This window comes from Xiphophorus maculatus, chromosome 23 (genome assembly GCF_002775205.1).
Source record: "Xiphophorus maculatus strain JP 163 A chromosome 23, X_maculatus-5.0-male, whole genome shotgun sequence".
Lineage (NCBI taxonomy): Eukaryota > Metazoa > Chordata > Actinopteri > Cyprinodontiformes > Poeciliidae > Xiphophorus > Xiphophorus maculatus.
In genome coordinates this window covers 24,115,582-24,143,250 of record NC_036465.1, presented here as the reverse complement: position 1 = coordinate 24,143,250, position 27,669 = coordinate 24,115,582, and the positions used below count along the sequence as shown (strand labels likewise).

General features: G+C 41.6%; 3 protein-coding genes across 11 annotated transcripts in view; 2 read left to right on the top strand and 1 right to left on the bottom strand.

Moving 5' to 3' along the window:
- Positions 1–17,619, top strand: part of arhgef9 (Cdc42 guanine nucleotide exchange factor 9) — a 57,528-nt gene extending 39,909 nt beyond the window's left edge. For 6 of the 8 annotated variants that reach the window (XM_023329127.1, XM_023329124.1, XM_005810793.2 and 3 more), the window contains 7 exons: positions 133–312; positions 2,352–2,584; positions 3,501–3,630; positions 4,942–5,073; positions 7,209–7,452; positions 7,750–7,818; positions 11,501–17,619. In XM_023329127.1, the coding sequence (XP_023184895.1) occupies positions 133–312; positions 2,352–2,584; positions 3,501–3,630; positions 4,942–5,073; positions 7,209–7,452; positions 7,750–7,818; positions 11,501–11,676 (1,164 nt within the window). In that variant the 3' untranslated portion in view covers positions 11,677–17,619. Of the gene's footprint in view, positions 1–132; positions 313–2,351; positions 2,585–3,500; positions 3,631–4,941; positions 5,074–7,208; positions 7,453–7,749; positions 7,842–11,500 lie in introns of all 8 variants that reach the window. The other 2 variants (XM_023329125.1, XM_023329126.1) reach the window with 2 other exon arrangements.
- A 462-nt stretch (positions 17,620–18,081) lies between these two features.
- Positions 18,082–24,596, bottom strand: asb12 (ankyrin repeat and SOCS box containing 12). 2 transcript variants are annotated; one of them, XM_014473206.2, is made up of 4 exons: positions 24,460–24,596; positions 23,991–24,333; positions 18,788–19,316; positions 18,082–18,699 (listed from the first exon to the last, which is right to left on the bottom strand). In XM_014473206.2, exons 2-4 carry the CDS (start codon positions 24,291–24,293, stop codon positions 18,554–18,556), a joined length of 978 nt encoding a protein of 325 aa, XP_014328692.1. In that variant the 5' UTR covers positions 24,294–24,333; positions 24,460–24,596; the 3' UTR covers positions 18,082–18,553. The 2 variants fall into 2 exon arrangements, with proteins under 2 accessions (XP_014328692.1, XP_023184344.1); XM_023328576.1 differs by having other exon boundaries at positions 24,009–24,333.
- LOC102236553 (moesin) overlaps positions 21,991–27,669 on the top strand; it is a 43,289-nt gene continuing 37,610 nt past the window's right edge. Inside the window, exon 1 of the mRNA XM_023328575.1 lies at positions 21,991–22,207. The gene's annotated coding sequence lies outside the window, so the exon portion shown is untranslated. The remainder of the gene's footprint in view (positions 22,208–27,669) is intronic.

The following is a 27,669-nucleotide window of genomic DNA, read 5'->3' as shown; positions in this document are numbered from 1 at the left end:
TTAATTAAATACTAGCAGCCACGTCACAATCCCTTCACGCAATTTTGAGTAAGAAATATGTGAAACTCGTTTTTTAAAAGTGTTATCCTATTTTGTTTTCTTTTTTTATCATCGTTGTTAATATTTTTGCAGGGTTACTTGCGCCAGTGTAGGAAGCGTGTGGACATGTTCAATGACGACCAGCTCAAGGTCATTTTTGGAAACATAGAGGACATCTACCGCTTCCAGATGGGCTTTGTTAGAGATCTGGAGAAACAGTACAACACAGAGGAACCGCACCTCTCTGAAATCGGGCCGTGTTTTTTAGAACACGTAAGTATTTTCTTTTTTTTGTCCACGCTTAAAAGGAGCAGGTTTTGGACATTTTTCGAGACCAATTTTTCATCAGTTTTGAAAAACTTTCTGTTGCAAATTTTAGCTGATTATAGTTTCTGATTAATTCTTCTCCTTTCTATATAAGTTGAGGGTTGGCATGATAAGTTTGCATTAGCATCTGCGTTGGCTGATTTTAGTCATTTTTTAGCATACTGTATCAGTCCAATGAGTAAACCTGTGTCGACATTAACAACTGATTTTTATTTCCATCTTGTTGCCATTTGTGTCTCAGCAGAGGCAGGGCATGTGTTGTATGTGACAGTAATAATGATGCAGCACAGGACTGTGAGGGGATTATTATTAATACTGGATATCAATTTTGGCCCAAATTTTCTTATCGGTGCATCACTAGAATATTTAACTGTTTTAATATAGTTTCTGGAGTATATTTTAGGAGGTTTTTTTTAATAAAAACAATCCAACATTACAGAGCTGCTTCTAAAAATCTACAAATGCAGTGATAAGAGTGCAGCAGCATGTGGTTAAGCTCGCTGTCTGGGGTTTGACCCTGACCTTGACACCCTTTGCTGGATGTTTTTTTCCCCACATTTTCTGTCTGATTACCAAAAATACAGACCCTTTGCATCACAAAAGATCTTGCAGCATATTCTACAACTGCCTTGCATGAACAATTATGAATCATTATCCTTTTTTTAAAACTGTTTTTTCTACACATGTAGTGACTGTAATGTGTACCAAATTACAAGATAGCAATTTATCTCAACCACATCACAGCAAAAACAGCAATCAGAGGTTAATAATTGAGAGGAAAACGTTTGTATGTAATATTGTAAAGTTGTTTGTTTATTGTAATAATCCAAAGGCCTCATGCTTGGTTTATGCCTTCCCTTCATGTCCTTCCGTCCTGTCGTTTTAGCCTGTCGTGTAAATCCCTATATCAGTCAACGAGCGGCGCTGACCATACCAAAAGAGCAGCTGGTTTATGAACACAGAGGAAATAATTTTTCCAAAATGTTACATCGTCTTCTAAAAATAGTACAGTAAAACTTTGAAGTTCAGTTTATACCGGGAATGCTCTTCTCTTTATTTATTTTATTTTTATTCTTTGTCTATGAGTTGCTGGATACATGCAGATTTAATTTAGAGTGACGTCTGCCGTTTAAAATAGAAACTGCAGAAAACAGGCTCCTCAACTGAGGTAAAAAAGTTCTGCAGGCCAGACTTCTGGGCTTGGTTCGATGTTATACGTTCAGCTTCAGGAGACCTTTCTGTCATTTGGGAGCAGCATCATTGTGAGAGAGCTGTTGTGCTACACAGTTCTGCAGTTAAACAGGATTTTACTGCTACTTTAAAACACAGGCATAATAATTACAACATTGACATTAAAGACAACTCTCCTTGGCATTTTATATTAGCTATTGGGATGATTGATGTTATTACCATCGCTAGCACAAGCCCTTAACTACTCAAAAGGTGAAACTGAGCAGCAGAGCTAAATTATGATCATCTTTGTGTTATTTGTTTTAAAGTAACAACCTCTGTAGAAAGTACTGCTTCCTTTCTTGTTGCTTTTGTGCAAGAAAAGCAGTGAGTTTACTAATTGTGAAAATAGAAATGGCTTCCTTCCTCAGTAACAGTGTCCACACTGAAGAGTGTTGTAGTCAGTGCAACATGTTAAATCTTACAGATGGTATATTCACAAAGAAATAAGATTAGACTTTCAGTTTCTGACCAGACGATCGTCGATCAGGGATGGTCCAGCAAAAAATAATCCATTTCCATCGGATTTCTAGATGCGTAAACTACAGTAGAGCTAAACTATCTCAGGATCTTAATGTAACATTAAGATTGAGGGAACCATCAGACAGTTAAAGCTAAAAATGTTGTTAACCTTAACTTAAAGATCTAGACGCCACAGCCACCATCTTGTAGATATTGGCAGTCCGGCTGTCTGCTTAATTGTTCTTACCGTCTCATTTCCTCTGACGATGACTCTCACTTTCTTTACATTGCAGCAAGATGGATTCTGGATCTATTCAGAATACTGCAACAACCACTTGGATGCCTGCATGGAGTTAAGCAAACTGATGAGGGATGGCAGGTATCAGCACTTCTTTGAGGCTTGTCGTCTTCTCCAGCAAATGATTGACATCGCTATAGACGGCTTCTTGCTCACCCCTGTCCAGAAAATCTGCAAATATCCCCTACAGTTGGCCGAACTTCTCAAATACACAGCACAAGACCACAGGTACTGTCCACTTTTGAGTTATTCCATAGGTTTAGAAGCTGTACTGATGCGCTGTTGTGTTCTGAGATACTCCTATCGCAGATGTTGAGTTCATTCCACCAAGGCGGTAATTCTCCTTGCTTGTGCTGAAGCAGATGCAGAGTCAACAGTATGCATCTTGACTTGAAAGTCACACTCCACGTTTTGTTTTGATGGCACTTTCCAGGAGCGATTTTTGCAACCCAAACTGTAAATATTAACAGATTCCTTTGCTACGTGCTACAATTTTCACAAACTACATGCTCAGTGCAGGAGCCGGTGTGGGCAATGTAAACATTTGCACATGCACCCTCAAGCCCTCCCAGAATGCATGATGTGAGCTCCCAGATGTGCAAACTCATCCATGTGAGCCCACAGAAACCCTGTGCAACTAATTCAGCGTGTCTCCGCCAGCTCCAGGTCATTCACAAACCAAGCATTCTCAGCCAGAGAGGGACAGGTGCCAGCTCTGCCAGAAAAGCCTGCCAGATCACAGTGTTTCACTGTTTGAGAGCTGTGGAGAATCTGCCAGATATAGGCCTGTGTCTGTCTCACTTGTTCACACAACACTGGGGCACAAACGCACGCACACACACACGTTATCTTGCGAAGTGAGGATTGGATCCGTAGCGCATCTTAGCCGGAGGGATAAATCCAGCTCAGTTTGCATAGATGCTGTCAGACCTTACTGTGAATAAAGAGACGGCTGAATAAAATTAAATAGCTGTGTGTTAATTTCACTGTATTTCAGCAGACTTACCCCACTCACTCACTGGAGTTTATTACCGCTGCCTCTGGCTCAAATGCAGCGTAATATGTCTTTGAGTGGACAAACTCCAAGAGCTATAACTTCGCCCCGTAACACTCCCGAGTAATTACGCATGCCTTGTGTCTGTAGCGACTATCGATACGTGGCAGCTGCTTTGGCCGTAATGCGGAACGTCACTCAGCAGATCAATGAGAGGAAGAGGCGGTTGGAGAACATCGACAAAATCGCCCAGTGGCAAGCCTCCGTTCTCGACTGGGAGGTATGTGCACCGTGAAAAAGATTTTTATCCAGTCTGCTTATTGATTCAAAATTGTGTTGTTGCACACTGGAAAAGCTGGGGAAGATGGAAGTGTCGAGCAAAAAAAAAAAAAAAAATAAGTTGAAAAATTACTCAGCAGAAATCAGACCTCTTCATCTTTTGTCCTACCACCAGTTCAGTTAACTGAAAAGAAAATCTCTTCTTATGTGTTCTAGCTAAATAAACACTACTTAGTTTCACTCACTTCTGTGTATGAACTATTGCTATAATATAAACTTAAGTTTAAGACTCATACACAATAAAAGCTACAAGCAAAAGGACCATGATACTGCTGTATCTACACAAGGATTATTAATGCAACAATTTGTCCTGTGGTTGTTCTATAAATGTTCTAAATATGCTCTATGATCTAAGAAAATGGCTTCAAACTTTGAAACAATATCTAGTGAAAACGTGGATATATGATATTAGTGAATATAGGCAGGTTAGGTTAGTTAAGGCAGCTAAAATAGGGACGTCCATTTGACAAGATGTTGGCCTGTCGCATCTCTGAGGATTGGTTTACGTTTCTAAAGGCTGCAAGTTTCCTGTACTGGACATGAGATATGTCTACGTTACAAGGAACCTTTACTGAAAATACTTTCACAGAATCTGCCTTAGCAGTTTTTGTTTTTCATAAATGGGAATATTTCTGAAAAAGCCAAATGTATAGCAACATATGCTACACGTTATACATTAGCCTGTTCTCCATAAAACCAGTGAAAACTGTGATTGCTCTAGCACTTCTTCTAACTTCACATTAAATTGATTTAAACCAAAGGGATGATTTGATGGAACACTTTAAGGGTTTTGAATCGGTAACGTTTTAAATATTTTGCATACCTTGATACTGATACCTGGTCCATGCTTACCTGGGGTTGTCGTACCAACTGCTGCACAGGAAGGAGAAGAGATTATAGTAAAAATATGTTGAAATTATCAAAAAGAAAAGTCAGTCAAAAGCTGTTTTTATATGATGATATTAATAGATAGTACTGATTTAAGAGAAAATCATAATAGTACCTAGAAAAGGAAGTGAGTTAAAGGTCATGTTTGATGCTTTTGTTTTTCTCGAATTGCAACTCACTGGCTAGCTCCCATTTTATGACAGCACAGAAATCTGAAAGCTCCCTCAGAGCCACAAAAACCATTACATAAGTGCCTTCCAAAGGCTGAGAAAGTGTAGCTATAATTAGTAAATTGACTGTAAGTGTACTAAGTACACTTACAGTGTCCCTTTAATTAGTTAAGTTTTTCTGTGATTGTATCTAGGGAGATGATATTTTAGACAGGAGCTCTGAGCTTATCTACACCGGGGAGTTGTCATGGATCTATCAGCCGTATGGACGCAGCCAACAGCGAGTCTTCTTCCTCTTTGATCACCAGCTGGTGCTCTGTAAGAAGGTAAGCGCTTTTTCTTCTTTTTTTTTTTGTCTATTTCAACTTCTTTTTTATTTCTGCGCTTGTATGGGTGTAAACAAAGCCGGCTGCGAAAACATAAATCCCCAGTTTGTGCTCCAGCGAGTCGCGGTATCACATGGCTGGTGAAGAGGGGATGCTTGAACGCAGTATGACTCCATACAACCTTAGTGAGGAGTTGAAAATAGATTACATAACGCTGCATGAGACACACCAGTCCTCTGGGAAGACGCATTCAAATCCTCGGCGCATTTCACAAAATGGGAGCTGTGGTCGTTTGGGCTCTAATGCACTTGGGCTGTTATTCTTCCTGTCAAACGAATGTTTACGCTCAGATGGACTCGATACACTCACCGAGATGGAGACACAAATTCAGATGGACACACACACACACCACACAGGAGCCAGATCACTGCATTAACGCAGGCAGAGGGGCAACAGTTTCATCACAGCGCAGACCCATGGAAAAAAAATGAAAAGGAGAATAGACATGTTGTCCTTCTGTTTTTCCACCCTTCAGTTCCCTCAGTTGAAACTCTCTGGCACTCAAAATTAACCCCGGTGTTTTGTTGGGTCTTTATGTAACTGTTCTTTTCCTCCCTGTGTGGATTCTGCCTCAATATGCTCTAAATTATAAATTCCAGTCTATTTTCTGATTATTTAATATCTAGCATCGTCAGTACAATGTGTGCTCGAGACCCTACCATCCCTTAAGTAGCATCAGAGCAGAAGCATTTTGTACTCCTGTACCTCTTCATCGCATATTATAATAATCGACACAAGATCTGCATTTATCTTTCTATGTTAATAATTAATAAATAGTTTGCCTTCTGTTTTCAAGGTAAAGAGGCTCATGCTAAGAAAGGATTGTTTTTTTGGTTTGGAGAGTGCAGAACAAATTTGCATTTACTCTTTCACGTTTTCAAAAAGATCGTATTGTATTTTGGATTTTATGAGATAGAGAAGAGAAAGAGGTGTCCAATGCTGAACCAGGAGGAAAATGAAACAGGATTTAAAATTTTGCTGTTTTGCTGCAAATACGTCTGTTGTAATAAGCACCTGATCAATTAATGTCATAAAAAATTAAGATTAGCTCAATAATTTCCATTTTGATGATTAATATTTTGTTTACAGAGACATTATAATCAACTTTATTTATGACTTTGGTTGTAAGAGGTTTTTATTTTCATTTTGTTTTTGGTTGTCATGTTTTATTTTGAATATTTAAAACACCTTCCAGTTACAAAATGAAGGTTTATTGGTCTTTGAGAGGATGAACATGCATTAGACTTAGACTTAGACTTAGACTGACTTTATTGTCATTTTGCATGCACAGGTTGTATACAGAACGAAATTTCGTTGCATACGGCTCAGGACAATGTTTTGAGCTTCCAATGTTGTGAGGTTACTCCAGAATAAAATAAAATATGAATATAAATCTAAATATAAAGTGCAGGAATGACAGTAAAATATAAGTTATTTAGCTCTGTATATGTGCAAGGTATAAAGTGGAGACCAGATTTTAAGTGCAGTCCAGTTAAGAGTTCAGCAGTCTGATGGCAAGTGGGAAAAAGCTGTTTCGGAACCTGGTGGACCTGCACCGGATGCTGCGGAACCTCTTTCCAGAGGGCAGCAGGGAGAACAGTCCATGGTGGGGGTGTGAGGGGTCACTGATGATGTTTCGGCCTCGGGACACGCAGCGCTGGGATGAAATGTCCTGAATGGAGGGAAGGGGGGCCCCGATGATCCTCTCTGCTGTCCGCACCACTCTCCTCACGTTCTCCTCACGGAAGGCAGCGCCTCTACACCTCTATCAGTATAATACTTCAAAATGGTTTCAAAACAACATTAATGTTTACCACAATAATTACTGGGACTTAGTGGGACAATTTATTGTTATCCTGACAGACCTACTTACAAATTAAAATCTGGAAAGTATCCATTTGTATTTATCCTCCTTTACTTTGACACAACCCAGTAAAATTCGTTGCGACTAATTCAGAAGTCCACCTGTGTGCAATTTATACCTCGCCGTTCTGCTTTGTCATGATTTAGTGCCTTCAAGAGACTAAAGGATAAGCAGCTGCTCTTACTGAAACCCTCTTCTCTCTCTTCACCAGGACCTGATACGTCGGGACATACTCTACTACAAGGGCCGCATCGACATGGATCGCTACGAAGTTCGGGACGCCATCGACGGCCGGGACGACGACTTTAACGTCAGCGTTAAGAACGCTTTCAAGTTGTTCAACAAAGACAGCGAGGAGATCCACATCTTCCTGGCCAAAAAGCCAGAAGAGAAGATCCGCTGGCTCAGGGCCTTCCACGAAGAGCGGAAGATGGTGCAAGAGGACGAGAAAATTGGTAATCACACACCCGCTGTAGCTTCCAGTGTAGGTTCAATTGTTTGATATAAAGTCGCAAAACAAAATAAAACAAAACAAAACAAAACAAAAAAAAACTGCAATAAACCAACACTAGTTCGGACTTGCTGGACTCTGTTCAGGATGAAACAAATGACTCATAAAAGTTGCGTCATGAGGATTGCAGAAAATGTTTGATTTGTCTCTGACTTAAATCTGTTTCTGCTTCTGCAAAAGACAATCTTTGCTCTCATTGATCTCCGTTAATGTCTGACCAAATTCCTGTGCTGTTGTTTAGGTTTTGAGATCTCGGAGTACCAGAAGCGACAGGCAGCCATGACAGTGAGAAAGGTGACCAAACAGAAAGGTGAGGCAACAAGAAGATACCAGGTGATTTTCCCTTTTTGTTTTGTTCTCCTCACTGATCTACTCTGTCTTCTCATCGCTGTTTACTCTGTCTTTAATAACCTGCTCTCCTTTTTTACTTTCTGCACCCTGTTTAACACATGCCTTGTTTCTGAGTGGAAATAGGCCAGTCTTGGACCCAGTAACCCAGAACAGTCAAGAGATTATGGTTACTCGTACTACAGCGCCCTCCACTCATGTTGGCACCAGTAGCAAATGTGTGAAAAACCTTAAAATAAATCAATTTCTTTTTTTCTTTTTTTTTTTGCAGTAGCATAATCTCACACTGAGAAATGGAAGAAAAATCCGACCTTTACGTTTATCTTGTGGTGTTTTTTAAGCCACTCCTACCAATTTTGATAAAATGAATGTAAAATCTTGATACAAGTAAGGAACTGCTGGCCTAAAATGTTACATATCTACAATCAGAGCATCAATTAAAAGTTTAAAGTGACTCTGTGAGAAACAAAGCGTCTCAATGACGCAAATGAATTTGCATTTTTACTGTATGCAAAGCAAGCTGGATTATAAGAAAAGTAAAAAAGTAAAAATAAAAAAACCCTCCAATGATTAAAGGTACAGCAGCAACGAGACGCACTTTGGGCTCACCAGGTCTCCATAACTTCCACTGAACACTATCCACATGCCCATTGGTTGACAAAAAAAAAAAGCCTTTCCTGTTCTACAATCACAAATCTAACATTACCTTCTGTCCAAAGCCGTCTCAGTCCTATAGAAAACCTGAGGTGAGCTGAAGAGAGGAGATTATATACAACAGGCTCCAGATTCTGCAGAGAGGAGTAGTCAAAGATCCGTCTCTGCATGTTCTCCCTATTTTTAGTAAGCAGGCAAATTGCTGCCCTATTGGCAAATGAGGCTATTCAAACTATTAACCCCAGGGGTGTAAGCAATTCCAGGACCGGTTATTCTGCTTAAAACAATCACTAAAAAACTTCAAATTAAGTTCAAATGTGAGATTATTCTCCTGCAAAGAAGCATGAATTTATTTCAGGGCATTTCCCACACATTTTCCAGGGATGCCAACAATCATGGAGGGTGCTGTATATCTAACATCTTCCGTCTGAGTCAAGCGTTAGTCAGCAGTACAAGTTGGAAAAGCAGCCGTTAAGCATCAATGAAAAGACAGAGGGCTGTTTGCATGAAGTTTAAAGGATGATCCCAGTCTTCAGGACATGTGGGTCCTGTGTCACGCTCGTCTAGACGCCATTAATAGTAGCACTCTAGACGCGTTTCTCTCCCTCTCTGAGCTAAAAGGCGTTTGGTATAGCTTCCGATTGCCTGTAAATGCAGCGTAATGTTGCCACAGCACGGCGTGGCGAACTGGAGCGAGGATTTCGGCACTACACTTTTTGTCCATGTCATTGTGACGGGGATAACTACCAAACATGCAACGGTGAGCTCGGTAGCAGAAGAACACGTCAAAGAAACCCATTTTTTCTCCAACTGCACGGAGCACCCACATGCCCTGACTTGCTGGCATCAGTCCTTTAAGATTTAGCCATTTAAACTGCTAGGCTAGATGTTTGTACATTTACCATTACTGATGTTCTTGCCAGATAAGCATGACCATCCATTTAAGGTATCGATGAAGTAATAACTAGAGCTGGAATGTTCTCTCTGATGCTAGGAATCCCCTCCCCGTAGATGTCTGTGAGAAGTAAATGTTGTCTGTTTCTAAGTGCTGTATGTGTACGTGGCTGGCACAAGGTGAAGTACTTTCTTGAATTTCAGATTCATTTATAGATTTCATCTTGAGAAAGAGGGCCATGTTGTATGGACATGGTTTGAAAATGATAAAGGTATATGCATTAGAGTTTTCCTTAGAGCTAGCACAATAAGATGCCATGGCAACTGCTAAGCAGCATTGGAAGGTGTTGTGTTTATAACGTTGGCACTGGAGCATGCAATCACTGTCCAATCTGTTTACAAGCATTATCTTGACAATCCAAGATAAACAGCCTCTACTAACACAAATAGATCCAACCTCTCCGACTGCTAAAACAGAAGACACCGTTTCTCATCTCTTTGATTTTTTTTGCTAAGATGCCATGGCAACTTTTTAATATTTCATCTTCAAATTCTGATTCCTTATCCCTACTAGCATAGCTGTGATGCTTGTAGACTGTAGCTCAACGACATCGTAGACTGTAGATTAGTGCATATTAAAATGCTTTCTGTTGGCTCTACTTTCTCCACCTGTGTGTGTGTGTGTGTGTGGTGCGTGTAAGTGTCAAACGGTGCTATTCAAACAAAGGCGCAGACAACAATCTCAGAAGAACAAACTCCAAATGCCTGGTGTTTTGATCATTTCAGGTGGAACCTGTCAGTTCTCCCGTTGTGCTGCCTCAGTTTGTCTGAATAGCATCGCCGTCCTCCACTGTGTCATCGCTACAGCTGAATTTCACATTTCTGCCGATTCAGCTTTTGTCGTTTTGACCAAAGTGTATCACGTATCAAGATTAAATATGCAGGAATGATAACTGGTAGCTAATCTTGTTCGCCTGCGTGCCTGTTTTCAGTGTGAAGCATGTCTTGATGTTGTGTTGTCCAAGATGCACCGGTAAAAGTTTGGTGGCCAAATTCCGACTTGTGTAAAACGTGAACCTGACGACAGCAGTTTTAGTCGATTCTGATATCTCTGTGTAAAATTGCATGTTTTCAGGCTTTATTTACATTGCTAAATCAATTAATTATTTTTTAAATTCAGTGTTGTTTTTTTAATAGTTCGAGTTTACAAACCATTTCGGTACATTGAATATTGTAGTTACTCTCAAAGAGCCCATGGATAAAAGCATAAATTAAAGAAATGTACAATTTAATAGCTTTATTGGCCTCAAAACAAATTCATATCTGAAACAGTGTGACATTTTGACTTGAAAACTGTATGAATCATAGATATATAGAGATAGCTGACCATTTTTCTAGTTTATTTTATTAGGAGCAGAGGTGATATTACAGTACCACATAACAGACCAGTCACGTAAAACAGGCTTTTGCTATTATTTCTTGGTCAAAGAGAGATAATTATGGAGTTCAGCATTGTATATTAACAATAGGATACATAAAATGCAGATTCTTACTTCAACAATGTGATTTTCAAAAATGCACCAACATTTCAAAACTCAGCATGAGACCCAAAAGATTGAAAGAATAAAAGAGGTCTAGCCCTCTTGAACTTGTCTTTTTCTTTGAAATTGAAGAAACATTTGTCTTTTCAATCTACTCTTTCTGACTCCATACTTAAACACCTGTCTGATACCGAATATAGTTTGGGTCTCCTCCATTCAGTAACAGCGTCCACACTGAGTAGTCTCGTTGTCAGCACAATGCGGTTGCGTTCGAGTGTTGCTTTCACTCATCGGAAAACGATTGGATTTTTCTGTTTCGGGACAGTCTGGCCACCATCCGGTTTATCGCTGCATCTCTAGTTGTTTTGCCTGTTTCATACATGAAACTGATGATGTTTCCCCTTTGCTACCTCCCTTCTTCTTCTTCTTCTTCTTCTTCTTCTTCTTCTCTTTTCTGCTTTGTGATCTGCACCGCTTCCTTACCCCTATTTCAACCCCCACCCCCCAAAATCCCTTGAACCCCTTGCTTGTTTTTATTTGCGCCCGCCTTCCCAGGTGTGAACAGGTGCACGCCCCCCTCATACCCGCCCCCGCAGGACCCCCTCAGCGCGGGGCAGTATGAGGTAACGGAGGACATGGCACAAGGAGAAGTTTTTGAATTCAGTCAATCCAAAAGAGGCCAGGGGCCTTTCTGGCAGAATTTTAGTAGATTAGCTCCATTTAAGAAATAAACACAGACTCTTCTGAAGGACCAGCTATTTTTCTTAGAAGCACTAAACACTGGATGATTACGTCCCATGATGAAGAAAATACAACCACCACAAACACACAGGAGACTCTGAAGTTAAGAACCAATGTTACTATATGATTTGATCGGAAACACCGAGAGGACTTTGAGACTTGAATTTCAAAATTGAGGAAAAGAAAAAAAAGACACACCTTTACAACAATTCTTCTTTGTTAGTAACGTCATCACGCTTCTTCTCCAGCTGACTCTGCTGTCACAAACTCTATCCCTCCGATTCTACACATTCACACCTTCTGAATGTTCTGGAGTTATTAAGATTGTTAAATGATTTCGTTTTGAGCCCATCATCGTCCATCGTCATCATCATCATCATCTGGAAATAGCTAGCCTTCGAGGTTAAGTAGGGTCGGTCCTCGTGGGAGCGAGACCTCGCCGCGCCGCGATCCCTCTGAATGTGAGCTCTACGGATGACACGGGAACCCGATGGGCTCGGGACCCGCCCAGCTCGACAATCCCAGACGGATCCCTTACTTATGAAAACCCCTCTTCGTTTTATTTATTTTTATTTTTTTAAAGCCTTCCCTTCCTGCTCCTCTTGTCCTCTCTATCTCCCGGTCCACCTGCTCAGCTTCTTGTGAGCCGGTGGCTCACAGAGGAAGAGTTTCATTCTTTTGGAAACCTGCCATTGGCCATGATATGACAGGTCAGGGAACAAATCAATAGTCGGAACATCAATAGAATATTTACATCCTCTCGCCAACTGCTCGTGGCAGGGTATTCACATCGGCTCACGGAGATGCTCAGCGCGTCCCGCTCAGATGAGCCGTCTGCGAGCAGGAGATAGGCCGGGTCTGGTCCACCTGCCTTGCGTCACAGCCCCCCACACCGCCACCGCCACTCTCCCCAGAGACCACCCCTGTAGCACTGTGCTGGCAGCTTACTGGGTGTTTGGTAAAGAGCACAGCCTACCTCCAGAAATGAGCAGTAAAAGTCAAGTTGATGCATCGGCCAAGGTCCAAAAAGAAAAAACAAAACAAAAAAAATATATATATACAGTATATATCTCACTCTAAAGAAAAAAAACTAAACAAAAGAAAAAAAAAACGGACTTCTTGAGTTGATTTTGTAGTGTTCACACTGTTAAATATATCCAGTCTGAGTTCTTCTGCTCTTATTTCAGTACAAGGGATACAAATATGCAATGCTACAGAGTGGAGAAATTAGCCAGGACCCCAACCGGCGCACTGGTTAAGGACATTCGGAGTTTGTTCGGATTTTTAAAAAGTCAATACCACGATGGGAGGGGGAACGAAAAGGTGTATTTAATCTGTAGCATGCACCGTCCCTCCTGACAGATTCATTAATCTCTTAACACTTTGAATCTTCCCACCCAACTCCCCTTTCCTTCACGTCACTTTCCAAATCTGATCCATGTTTCTGGCAGTTAGCTCGGGCAACCGTTAAGTGACTTACAAAGGACCGATCCCCGATCAGATTGATTTGTTTAATCAACAAAGTCCCTGCGGCTGCTTTGGGAGAGAGATCCTCGCCGTCCTTCTGGCGAGGCTTTCAGATAAGGGAGGATATCTGAGGAGGGGAAAAGAAAAAAGCAAAACAAAAACAAAAAAAAACAATTGACACTCATCACGAAGGCGTAATTCTACTCTAGGAATGTAAGTGAACCATCTGTCCATGCTGTGTGATCATGTTTTGACCTCAGACCTACATTTTGTGTTGGATTCTACCACCTGATGGACAGTGCATATACAGTATGACAATTGTGCAATGTGATATATCATTATATATCTTCACTACTCATTTACGGTGTGCTATGAAAGAGATAAATATTGTTCTATGTCATTTTGTTTGCCTTCTTACAGGCCTTATAACCTATCGGAAACAAGACCTTAGGCTTGCTTTGTATGTCGTGCAATTTATGTTTCAGTAAAGGAAGTTGAGAAAGGGGTGAGTCGGCTGCTGGTGTCTGTAGAGATGGCTCCCAGTGAGATTGTCTTGGAAGATTGACTCTCATGCCTGGCACAGCAAAAAGAAATGGTTCCCAGGCCATGATAACCTCAGGTCCCGTGCTACACCTATCCACCACCACCCTCTTCGCCCCTTACTCACCGCCCCGTCAGATCAACACCACACACACAACTACACACACACACGCACGACACAAATGCACAATCACTTGCTGGCCCGTTCTGCTGCGGAGAAGAGAGATGCTATCTAACAGTGCCTTCCAGCATTCCACTAGTGATTATCTATTCAGTTTTCACTGGCAGATTTGAATTAGTCATGTATTTTCCCTTCGGTGCATTTCTTCCTTTCTCTTTTCTTCTCGTCCACACACTGGGAATTCCTCTTCCCCCCGCACACCCCACCGAACCCCCGACTCCAACTCCCAGTGCACCAAAACTCCAACAAATCCAACAATTGGTCAGGCCTTTCTACTCCCTCCCTCCCTCCCCACCACCACCCACTCCAGTAGTTACAGTGTTGTCTGACTGAAACACTTTGAAACACTTTATTACTGTTATTATTTTGTATTACACTCACATAGCTGCAATCAACTTGCACAGAGAGGAAGTTTGTTCTAATTCCAGCTACGTAGAGTTCCATTTTGTTATCTATGTATCTCGCAGAAAGAGGATTTGATTTGAATTTAGAGTAGGAAACCGATTCACATTACTCAAGTTAGACTTTTTCAAAGTATATTATTAATAGTGAGTTATGAATGGAAAGAAGTCATCTATTTTAACTTTATCTGCTACACTCTGTAAATAGTGTAAAAAGAACAGATCATATATTTGGATATTTTGCGTTGGAGACGAATGTTGTTCCAGTTCTAGCGTGCGGTAGACCTCAGTACCCAGGTAAATGCATGCTTGTGGCATCCAATATTTTGCATGAGACTTAAGGCAACTCTTAACGGATTATTTACGTTCATCGAACTTCCGAACGCTTTTCTTTTCTCTTCTATTTGTTTGTTTTCTTTCTTTCCCCTCCTCTCATAGCGGAACCATTCATTCGTGAAGCCACGCCATCTCACTAAAGGGAGTTGTTTTCTCTGTCCACCTGTGTGCTGCTCACTTCACGCTCCGAAGTTGTAGCCTGTGCTTTGTTTTGTTTTTTTTATTTATTGCCACTTAGAACAGCATGTCAGTCTCTCATGCTGAATCAAACATCTGTTAGGTGAAACGACAGACACCGATGGTCTCCGTGCCCAGATAAAAATGGGTGTTTTAATCCGTAGCTTTTCGTTTAGCACGCTTTTCTTTCACGCTGCAGACTGCTGGTTATTTTTATTTGACTTTATCGTGTTTTGTTTGGAGTGCCATCATCAAGCGGAGGCAAAACGGGTATAATTTTTCTATGACAACAGTGAACCAAATAGGAGTTAGCGCTGATCGCGGCTGTTTCGTGTATAGATTTGTAGTCGAGCAGAAGACATGAAAACACGTGGAATCTCCCCCCCCTCCTCTTTACACAAGCTAAAGCTAGATCCACCCATTCAAATCATTCTCTCTAGTTTAAGTAATAACTTGACATGGAAAATTTACTACTCTATTTATTGCTATCAGTATTAGGGTCATTAAGTTTGGGCCAAACAGTTTAAATAATGTATATATTGGGTTTGTTTATGCTTATATATCTTTCAATCTGACCTTGTAGGAGTCCTAAAGGACAGCCATCTGTCCACTTTGAGGTCTGTTTTTTATTTTTTCTGTCTCTCTGCCCATATAAGCCAAGTTAGCAGACAGAAATCCATTAGAGAACGCTTAGATTTTTGTCATTCTTGGTTTTTATTGTCCAGAGTTAACTTGAGCCATCCACGTTCAGCACAAAGTGCCGAGCAAAAGTATTAAAACATTTTGAACTTCTGCACATTGTATAACGTTATATCTACTAACTTTAATTGACTTTGTTGGGATTTTATTTGATACACCAACGTAATGTGCTGTGTTCTTGAGAGGTTGAATGATACATGCCTTGCGCAAATAAAAATCTGAAAGGTGTGGCAGACATATCTGTGATACCCGCCAACCTTCATAAATAAATCGCGGGTGTTTCATTTTCATTTTGGGCCATTTCAAGATCACAACTGTCCTCAAATTGCCAGTTGTAGCAGAAACTATTGATGAAACTACTTATTAACAAACTGTTAAAATATTAATAAGCAGCTTTCTTTACATTCAATGACAGCATCTTAAAATGAAATAATAATAAGCATCTTTTATGTTGATGTAATTTGTCAGTATACAGAAAAAAAATGCTTTAATTTAAAACCTGAGACTCTAAAAAGAAATATATTATTCAACAACACCCATAAACTTTGTCATTTGCAATGTACTCCTGACCAAAAGTTAGCCTTTTGGCCAACGTGCGTAGTGATATTTGCGAAGAATAACACACACTGTCAACAGCAAAACAAGGTGGTGGCAGCATCATGCTGTGGAGATGCTTCCCATCATCCGTTTTAGAGTACAAGGGAATATGGATGGAGCTAAACAGAACAGGCTTGAAACTGAAGTGGAGGTTTATCTTACATCAGGACAACCACAATGAAAAAACTATAATAAAAAATGGCCCAGTCAAAGTCGGGGTTTAAATCTGATTGAGAATTTATTGCAAGATTTTAAAACAAATGTTTGCATTTGTTTTAAGCTCATTTGCTTAAAAGCTCTCGGTCCAGCAAGAAACCCCAAAAAGGTGGCTGTATGACGAACTGGGTTTCGTATAGAAATGCAGGCCATATTGAAAAAAATAATTATTTGTAAAATAAAAAATAATAATAAGCAGTGTACCGTGCTTTCATCACTTCTCAATATGGCATAACCTTGTGTTGAACTTTCAGATAAAATCCCAATAATATGCAGAGAAGTTTCTAGTTGTAATGTGACATAATTTGAAAAAAAGTACAAGACGTTTGGAAACTTTTGCAAGGCACTGTCGCCGAATATTCAGTAGTAGTTCCTCACAGCTGATTATAGGGTCCTGTGTTGTTTCAGAGTAGTCAGGGTACAAAGTCTTCAACGAGCCATATATTCATGTGGTTCAGTGACGACGAGAAGACTTCAGTCCCCACACTTGCAAACCTTTTCATTGTATATTACCATCAGGTTTGAGGTCCGGATTTTATTTTATTTTTTGTCACAGAAAAATGTACTCCGCATCTTTTTGACACCATATGCAAACAGTGTTTTTTCCCCCTTTATCTTTCTTTCCTTCTACTTTTCTTTCTTTCTTTCTTTCTTGCTGGCCTTTATTTGTTGTAGAAATGGATAAAAACCTGAAAAATAATGCCTATTCAATCCAGAAACTGTGAATGGGAGAGTGGAGATGTCAACTGTATGTACATTATATGTTTTGATGTAATCAGAAGCACTGGGAATATGTTGTACTTCGCTGTAAAGAAAAAAAATAAATCCATATCTGATATAGCTGTACTTTTGTTGAAAATAAAACCTCTACAGAACGTCGTGTCGAGGCATCAGTGTGTGTGTGTGTGTGTGTGTGAGAGAGAGAGAGAGTGGGGACGGCGGGGTTGCATTGTTGTTGAGTTTCCTGTCGCGTGACATCACCTCCTGTTTGTAGGAGCCGTTTCCAACACATGATACACTCCCTCCAGGAGACATTACAAAGGAAAGATTAAAGGGCATGAGATAAACACGATCGCGTCACAGAAATAAATTTTAAAAAATCAACACACTCCCAGCCACAAACGGTAGCTTGCATATGACTCTGCTGCGATGAATAAGTAATGGGAGTTACGCAAACGTATCTCCCTCTTGGCCACGCCGAATCGTAGGCTGTTCACTCCGCTTCCTGATGTTTTGAAGTCCAAAGATGCAAGATTTTTTTCTTCTTCTTCTTCTTCTTCTTCTTTTCTGCTCCCGGAGATCTGAGACATCCTGGTGCGCTACAGACAGCCTGTGTGTGTGTGTGGGGGGGGGGGGGGGGGGGGGGGGGTGCGCATGTCTTTTTTTCAGTCGGGTCCAAATTCAGTGGGGTCTTGAAGCTGATGCAAAAACACACCGTGGTTGGATGATCCAAGCTGCCCATGAGGAGCCTCTAATGGGGACAGAAGCATTGTGCTGTGTGACTGTGGTCTCTAGTGGCCGGACACGGTGTTACACTTTACACACATTTTCCCTCCAACATGGACTCCATTTGGATAATCCTTTGTCCTAGTTGGTGAAACACACAAAGAGATCTAAAGAGCCTGCGTGATGCTTCAACAATGAACTTTTCCAGATGTTGCAACTAGACTATGACCACATTATTCAATATATTTTCTATTTTATGAGATAGATTAAAGTAGCGCATGACTGTGGATAGATTGGAAAACGACATAAATAAGATTCTGAAATGTGTACACTGGTATTTCTTATATACCTTTAATCAAGTTGTGCCAGAATATCTCGGTTACAGCTTGACCAAATCCAACTGGGTTTGCAAGACAGCAAGGTGAAAATGGATCTTCATGTTCTACTTTTTGTCAAAAAAGTAGAACATGCAGCAGCAGATGGTTCTACCATGCATTGACTCAGGGGTTGAACAAAACCAATACCACATTAACATTTTAATTTGTCAAAGATGGAGAAAACCACGCATTGCTGTTTTCCCCTCCACATTCTAATTATCCCCTTTTGTGTTTTTCTCTATCACTCAAAATCGGACTAAGATCCACTAAAGTGTGGTGGTAGCTACAAAATGTGGAGAAGTTCAAGGAGTGCGACAGGACAAAACTGCTGCTACAGTTTTTGTCTTGTCCTGCTCACTGAGGAAATTTGAGGAAAAAAATCAAGCAAGCAAAATCGAACAACAGAAAAATCCGTAAACTCAGACTAAAATCACTCAGGTTCAGCGTTTATGTGCTTTAAGTAGTTCCTCAGGACCAGAGGTATGTCCAAACTGTCTATTGCAGGGTCCTTGTCGGCAAACGGGATGTGTCTTCGGATTGCCAGCCGAGTCTGTGACATCAGTGTTTTGGGACAAACTGTTTGGGTAAAAATGACAACTGTGAACCATTTGCAGAAGGAAGTATTTAATTTAGTCATACCAGAAGCTACATGTATCGGACTCACCTCTCTCTCTGAGCAGCAGCAGTAGCGCTTCGTTCTGCTTTGTAGTTTTGTCAATAATGAGTGTAGGTAGATAGACGTCTGCCCCGAAGTCTACGAGCAGCTGAATGTACTCCACCCCACAGCCGTAACGGAGACACACCTCCACAACCGTCTTGGGTTGCTTGATCCTGGCCAGCATCTTCTCATCCGTGCAGTTATAGTTGGGGTTGGCCCCGTGTAGCAGGAGCAGCTTAAAGCAGCCCAGGTGTCCATAGACGGCTGAGATGTACAGGGGCCCTCTGCAGGCTGTGGCGTTGGTGGCCCACTCGGGGACCTTTGGCCGGACGTCCACCTCGGCTCCAAACCGCAGCAGCTCCCGGAGAATGTCTACGTCACCCTCCCTGGCGGCGGTCAGCACCGGGGAGCAGTTGTTGTACTGGCTGCCGTTGGGGTCGGCTCCCGCCTTCAGCAGGGCCGCCACGCAGTCCAAGTGTTTCCCACTCACAGCTGTGAAGAGAGGCGTCTGGGCCTTCACATCCAAAACGTCTATCTGGATTTTGAAGGAAGGGGGAGGGCAATGTTACTTTCTGTGAGGAAATTCAGTTCTTTTAGGGTAGAGCAAGCATAAAACTGAAGCCCTGCATTCACACACCGATTCACCACAGTAAGGATGCGACGTCCGCCAGTAATGGCTAGCAAGCCTGACCTTACAGTACAGTCTGGGCTTTTCCCCCTTTCACTTGGATTTCCTCCAGTAGATTTTCTACCGGGCCAATCAGCGAACAGAAGAAGAGGTTGTGAACGGTGACGTTCATTTTCAGCACTGTCTGTAGTTTTAGCAATAAAAAGGAAATATACACATACACATAAAAATATACTAGTCTCATTAGGAGAATTTGGGAAAAGGTAAGTATTAAAATCCAAGAGATGGCAGTAGTGCAACACTAATGGACACATGCTGCCATTAAAATCTAAAGAAGAAGAAGTTTTAGCAACACATTGGAGGAAGTGAACAAAACCGTCTAGTCAGTGTTGGCTACGCTTCCAAAATGTTTGATTAACATCCACAGCCTTCACAATGGAGGATGATTGTTTACGGCGCTGGCAATTTCAGGTAAGCTTATAACGCTGAACTGGAGCATACCTCAAGGGCAACAGTTAGCTATTGGGTAAAATTCAAAGCCTTAACACAATATATACCTCCAGAAAGAAATAATTTCTCGACGGTCAAGAGCCCAGACCCTCTGCACGAAGCGAAGTGTAATACAATGAAGGAGCGTTTTCGCACAACTGAGTTTACAGCAAATCTTTCACGAAAATGGTCTAACCTTTGGATATAAGAGATGCTAACGCTCACCTGCAGGTGGCAGCATTTCTTACTTCTACTACAATTTTGCTTCAGACTTACTTGATGTCAAGTTATAATCCGGGATTTACGTGGCCACCAACAAAAAGTGACATTTACCATCAAACACAAGCGCAAATGTTGCCAATATTTCTACAGTAGCACCACATATCAACGATTTTGATAAAAATCACAAAATCGTGGAGGGACTGCTCAATGTGAATAATATTATTTAATTTTAAGAAGTTAAAGAATGTTAAAGTTACTTATTGAATGCAGGTGCTGCTATTTATTAATATTTTAACAATTTGTTAATGGGTTTTATCAATACATTTTGGAACAACCGGCCCTTTCAAAGCATACATATCAAAATATAACCAATTATCTGGAACTATTAAGTTGTTTCATAGGATTTTTTTCCCCCCAGAAATATGATTTATGATCCATTTGTCTTTAGTCGTATAGTAGCATACAGTAATGTCCAAACGTTTAGAGACTGACAGAAATAACCTTCAGTTCTTATGGGAGTTGATTGAGTTGCGTCTAGGTTGCTATAAAGGGTGATTCTAATTATTCCCTTTTGTGAAATTGGAAATTGTACCCAATCCAGAAAGCTTGATTTAAACTGCTTTGACCCTGTCCCTAAATGACCTCTTGGCATCACTTCAGTGACTGCATGGTGAGGTCAAAGAGTTGCTTTGGAACATGTGATTGGTTTGTGTTTGAAGTCAATCGTTTTTTTGTTTTTTTTTTAACCTCAGTTACCTTGAAGAAAACGCCGTCATTGCTCTGCAACAAAAGGAGTAGACGGGTAAAGATGTGGCAGCTAAAGGGCTAACTAAGGATTAGTGTGTTTCTTCCTCAAGGAGAAAAACATGGAGGGGACAGGCTGAAATACAGAAGGACACACAAGGATTGTTGTCTTCTGGATCTGGGAAAATGATTGTCTGTGGAAGAAAAAGGTGAATGCTAGCGTTAACACTGAAGCCTTCAGACAATTTATGTTTGGGCTTGCCTCTTGTTATGTGCGAGAGAGTGACCTCACTCATGATTTTGCCTATTAAATCTGCCATGAGTAAGGAATGGGATCAAAATGTCCTCCAAGAGCAACTTTGCTCAATGGTCCGGGAGTAATTTGATGATGATCACGGATTTTTCCGGCACAATGGAGCTCCGTGCCGCAAGGCAAAAGGAAACGACAAAATATCTAAGGGATCAAAACACTGAAATTATTGGTGGAAACACCTCCAAACTCATCAAAAAAACGCTTTGCCAAAATGTTATGGATTTCTCGACAAACAAAACCTGCATTTGATAAATATAAAATGTTTATTGTCAGAAATACCTGATTAAAGATGCAACACACTGAAGCAGTCCGAAACTTTGTGCTGCACAGCTCCATACCTGCCAACTGCATGCAGTATCGAAGTGAACAGTTTTAGTAGTTCTTCAGCTTGTCCAAGTTTGGGGAGAGTTTAGTCTGCGCAAGCGCTGTGCATAAAGCCAAGAATTCGGCAGCTTGTTACAATTAAAAAAAGGGGGGGAAAAATGTAGTTCATTGAGAGGCTTCCACAGCACAATGAGCTTCTAATGAGGGGACAATATGCTAAGCTAATGGTCACCAGCGAGGACAGCACAACTGCTGATTCACTCACCGGGAGTGTTGGCTCTAACTAATCAGTTCACTTTGTAGGGATGTGGATACAAAGTCATGCAGAACACACATTGTTCTCAAACTGTGCCACAGGTTTGGTACACAGAAAGAAATCTCGCTATTGATTCTTTCCAAGGTAAATACAATGAAGCTCATTAAGATAAAAAGCTAAAAAAAAAAACCAACAACAGCAACAAAAAACCTCTCCTAAATGATGAGCTATTCAAAAACCCTGTGATCTGTGGTTTATCAGGAACTTCTCAGAGAGAATCAGAGTGAGGAAGCCTTTGAGAATACCCGTCACAAACAGGAAGAGGATGACAGAGGACAAGGGACAAACAAGTGTTGCTGCCTGCCGGTCTGCTGCTTTCCATTCACCTCTAAAGTTGGGAGTTTTAGATCTGGGAATGACTCCAAGCTCAACTTTACCTCCTAAAAACAGGTGAGATTTTCTAAATTATATGCTCAGCTTAGCACTGCAGGGTTTCCCCTAGTGTATCATAAGCCTGGCTGGCCACCAGGCTTTACTTGCCCCCGCCCCACCAGGTTTGTTTGGTTTTTTTGTAGGTTTATTTATGGAACTGTAACAGTGATAGTGTCTGTTTGGTGAAACGGATAGAACTACAATGGCAACACAGCAGGGTCATTATGTGAACATATAGGGGGAATGAAAACTCTGCAACCACTTCCTGCCTTTACCGGTCGACATGCTAACAACCGAAGTGCAAAATATGTATATTTACTGTAATTGTGTTTTTTTTAATGTGCCTTTATTAAGACTTTGTAGTTGGTGTGCAGGTATAATCTGGTCATATTTTCAAATTTCCTGTCTCAAAACTCAAAAACACGGTGGGCCGCTGGATGACTGCTAATACCACCGGGACTAGCAGGTTTTCAGGGGGAAACCCTGCACTGCTATGCTAGCTAATAATGTACATGTAAAATGAAGGAGCTTCCAAAGTACTTATGAGAAGTCTGGACACAGTTGCACTGAATTTAATTTCGGGGTATCAGGGAGCCTTAATACAAACGTAAAGCCACATTTTGAAGATTTTTCCTTCTACTTGTATATTTTTGTAACACCATTTAAAGGGACGGTTATGTATTTTAGAGGCACATTGTGATATAAACCGACATCCAGGTGTCATTTCATAGCACAGTCGTTCAGCTATGTTACCTTCAAAACGACTTGTATATCAAAAACGACCTAAAAAGACATTTGGCATTGAGATTGGCTGCCTTGAAATTGCGCCTCTGTCTCTTTAAGAAGCTTCTACTCTTTCCGGCGCTCTGCCCCTTTAAACACGTCCTCGTATGCGACTGCAAACGAATACCGCTCAGCAGACTCTCAGTTCCACCAGGTGTTTGCTAATTGTTGCTGCTGCTAAGCCTGATGTAGTTGAGGGGAAAAAAACACACACAAAAAAAAGAGAGAAGAAGAAGAAGAAGAAGGCGTGGGGGAGGGGCGCTCTGTGAGGCGGAAGCTCGCCTGGAGACTGGAGCTGTGTGGAAACAGGCAGCGTTTTGTGAGAGCGAGCATTTAGATGCCCCCAGGATGGCATTCATGCAACACGCATGAAAAGAATCAAGGCAACTCTGTTTCTGTCGAGGGAATGACTTTAGAACGTAACAAAAAGAACAAAAAAGTGGGTTTTACTTAATATTTCCTCCCCCTCTAAAGTCAGGCTGCAACTTAGAGCAAAGACAAAGAATCTTTTGAAGTTTCTTTTTGCATAGGCTGCAAATACTTTTCAAAGCAAGGCAGCTTATTTGATTCTGAGGTCAAACTATATTTATAGTTTTCCCTTCTGGGGAGCTTTTGGTTCATTTTTCAACTTCCGCGCAAAAAATATGACATATAATTAAACTGCATTCCTCAACCAATCATGCACCGGCTATTTAAAATAATGATTTATTTTCTTGCTTTTGTTGCTCCAAACATAACCCCGGTGAGCCGAGGCATCCGAGACGACTGTACTTTTTGGTATGAAGTGGCACTCGGTAAACAAAGTGCAGCAATTACTTCGCCACGCACGCCGCTATACTTAGACGTTTGATTCACGACTCGTGTGAAATTATTTATCGCGGTGGGCTTAAAATACACAAAATAAATCCGGAGATCGGTGCCAACTTCTTTTCCCATTTGAGTGTTTTCTCTTAATTGGGTTGACCGGTGGCGGCACAGCGCAGCATGCGATTTATGTCATTAAAAGCAATACACACACCCGCCGACGGTGACAAACCTCCGCCCCGTGCCCCAACAGGATCTCCAGGCACCTCAGGCGTCCGAGGGCAGCGGCGGTGCGCAGGGGGGTCACCGGGACCCCCCAGCCGCTCGGAGCGTTGATGCACCGCCGGTATTCCTCCTGAGCGAGGAGCTCGGAGAGCAGAGCTGCGTCGTCGGCGCCCACGGCGTCGTTCAAGGCCCGAGCCTGCTCGCCGTCCTCGTCCTCCTCCTTGGGCTGGAGCAGGGAGAAGATCTTCGATATGTCCATCAGACTCATGTTGACAGGCTGGCCCACGGCCATCGCGACACTCCGAGCAAAGGAGGGGTCAGGACGACTTCATCTGCAAATCATTTTTGATTTACTCACGGTGAACAGCTTGATTGCTTCCTTTTTGTTTTTCTGTGGGCGTGTGTGTGTCAGTAGAACATAAACTTCACAGATTACTCAGAAGAGACGAGACCCCTACCTTAAGTTGCTTTTAGCCCCACTGATGTTGGCGTTGTTAAAGTAGGAAGCAAAGACAGAGAGGTCCTCCAAGAAGTGAGTTGTAAAAAGTGCAGTATGCCCGTTGTGTGTGTGTGTGTGTGTGTGTGTGTGTGTGTGTGTGTGTGTGTGTGTGTGTGTGTGTGTGTGGGTGTGCGCGCGCATGTGTGTGCGTGTTAACAATATGGGTGGTAGAGGCTTCTTACTAGTGGGGGTCCATTGGGGGGCTAATTTTAGGCCACGCAGGGGCCTGGCTAAACTTCCATTCTGGGAGAGTGAAGGCTCAGGTTTATAATTAGAAAGGTGATACAGCTATGACACTGTGATTTGAGAGCATGACTGACTCCTCCCTCCTTCGCCACATAAAACCAAAATAAAGAATCACCTCATCGAGTGGACAAGAACATCTTACTGAGTGAATAATATAAACTCACCCTTTTGATTGATTTATTTTGTTGTTGTTCTTTCCTGATTCCTCTAACTTAGTAACCGTCAGCTGTGAGGCCGTCGGCGGGGGGCTTTAGGGGAATCCGGTCAGCTGCCCCCGCCCGGCCCGCGTGCTCTCACTGTCCCATGCTTAGACAGGAGGCTCCGCCGCAGATGGCAGCCTGTCAGATTTACGGCATTGTTCAAACCCACAAAGAAGCTCCGCTTACTTGTCGGGGCACACAGAAGACGCAGATGAAATGGGTGCGGACACGCGAGGGTCCTCTGATACCAGCTCACTGAAACCTTTCCAAGAACAAGAGACTCGATAGGAGTTGAAAAACCATTAACCGGATTTTGACCACACAGGTTAATTTCCTTGCATTGCATCTTTAAATAGTGTCGGTTCTTTGTAGAATTGCCAAATCTTTTAGTGAAATACAAAAATCTATATTTGGTTTTCTATCCCTTTCTTTGCATTTAATAAATAAATAAATAAATAAATAAATAAATAAAGCTGGACCGGAAGCAGGGGCAGCTGAATGCCTTCCAGGAATCCTTCTCTTGCTCTGACGTGTCACAACACATTTGTATTCATACCCTTTGAACTTTTTCACAATTTGTCGCGTTACAGAAACAAGATTCAAACTTCTGTGTCATAAATTTAGAGCTTATTTAATTTAGAAGTGGAAGGAAAAGCAGATGTGGGCTGCATTTTTATTTTATTTTTAAGTGAAACCTTAAACCTGTGGCATGCATTTGTATTCATTGAATCCAATGTACTGTCCTAGTTTTGGGCCATGCATAGTGAGCTAGTTGGACTCACTGGAGTTTCTTTTTTAGAGTGCCAGATTGAAACTGGTTGATTATTCCACATTTTTCAGACTTCTATTATTGAGAATGGTGGGTCAGTAATTACATGTGGAGAGTGAAACTCTGCAGCATTTTAAGTCCAGGCCTTTGAAATGAACCTCTGTGTTCTTTATTACCTGGCACTTCTACTTGCTGCTAGTGTACTAGCATACTTTACTGCATAATGTCTAAGGATGAAATTCTTTCTACTGGACTTTTTCTCTTTTTTCCCCCCCAATTTCCAGAATGTTTTGGCTTGCATAGCAATGAGGGGTGTTGAGAGCACTTCTTGTAGAAGAAATCTGTATTTTCCCTAAAGTTATGTTTACTTTCCATTTTCACGCCAAGTTAGTGAAATATATCCGTCATTCCAAATGAAACCTTAAGGTGTTCTGTTGCCGCCACTCCGACTAATGGAGCTCAGCAGTCAGGACATATTCTGTAAGGTGCCCTAAGATTCATAAATTGCACAAAAACAAACAAGTTCTAGGCAAAGCCACGAATCATTTTCAGACTATTTGTGTCTGGGGATTAAGATCAAAACCCCAATGGCCATAGTTCGCTAACCCTCTTATGACCAGAACTATATATGGGTCACCTGGATTTATTTTTGGTTTTATGGGTGTAGACTTAACAGTTTCGTTCCTCCTTCCAAGAGCACTTCAAATGTCAGCGTCTGGTCGTTTATTCGGGATTGTTGCGTGTTTATGGCAGTGCAATGTCGGCATAAAAAGAGCTATACAAAGCCGTTTGGAAAGTAAAACTGGTGCGCTCTTTCCGGTTCCCTCATGAGCCGCCAGGTGGCGGTAGAGGCGCACCTGTAGCAGGAAGTGTAACTGTAGCAAATAGAGGAAAGCTGTTTTCCAAGTGAACGAAGTTACCGCCAAAAGAAGCCGAATGAGTTCTTTAATGGCTGCCTCTGTTGATCCCTTAGTGTTTTTTTTCACTCTATTCTAATAAAGAGTTTAAAAAGCATAAAAATGCCTAATTCACAGGAAATATTTTAACTCTGAGATGAGTATGTATTTTTGACTGGGCAGCTGTGCAGAATGAATGGCACTTTCTGGAAAAACAATACAAAAGAGAAGCATTAAAAACCAGAAGTTTAATTTGTATTTTTATTTAATTTTGATCATTTATATACTTAGGAATATCCCTGTTCTCTTCAGCATACAATTGTCCAAAAGGTGTAGCAGAAATCCACTCATCCCAGGCATATATTGGAACCCTGGGATGAAGACGAGGCATTTTAAAAGCTACTGCTGCAGTTTGACTTTATGTGTCTGGAACAAGAGCAATTCTCTTTGCTCTTTTGAATAGATGAGGAGGCGTCTCAGATGAATAATTTCAAGTTATGGTGTCAACACTGAAAGGCTTGCTGCATTCTCCTACCTGCCTCTAGCTGACCGGACAGACTGAAGGAGAAACCCATCCCTTCTTTAATCTGCGTCAAGGTCCGGATGTCCCTCCTGTCCCTGTTCGGTCCAAGGGGAATGGACATGTGAGAGGCCATCTTTCTGTGGTTCAGCTCTGTAGCTTTTATGAGGATAGAAGGCCTTATTTCTGCTGTTTATGTCTTTGTGCTGACAGGCTGGGGAGGCGGGCGGAGCTCCCCCGTCCCAGTGTCTGCAGGGTCTGTGAGCACAAACAGCCCTAACTGGCCTTGGCAACTTTTATCTGGAGGAAAAAGACACAACTGCACTTCCAGACACTGAAGGACAGACTAAACACAAACTTGAGCGAGTGACTTAAGGACAGATTAGCTTGGCGGACAGGTTACACTTTCTTAATTGTTGCCGTTTAAATGTCTCCTCTCTGCTACATTGGACTCTTTATGTGGGAGTTGGTGCAGAGTTCCGGCCCTCGCTGGATTTGGGAGGAACTTCTTAGGTGAAAATATGCGGTCACAGCAACC

Coding starts and splice junctions, on each gene's coding strand:
- asb12 (XM_014473206.2), bottom strand. CDS start 24,293: ATGGCCGTGGGCCAGCCTGTCAACATGAGTCTGATGGACATATCGAAG. Junction 19,317..23,990: donor AGGTTTGTCACCGTCGGCGG/GTGTGTGTATTG, acceptor TTCAAAATCCAG/ATAGACGTTTTGGATGTGAA. Junction 18,700..18,787: donor GCTGCTGCTCAGAGAGAGAG/GTGAGTCCGATA, acceptor TTACCCAAACAG/TTTGTCCCAAAACACTGATG.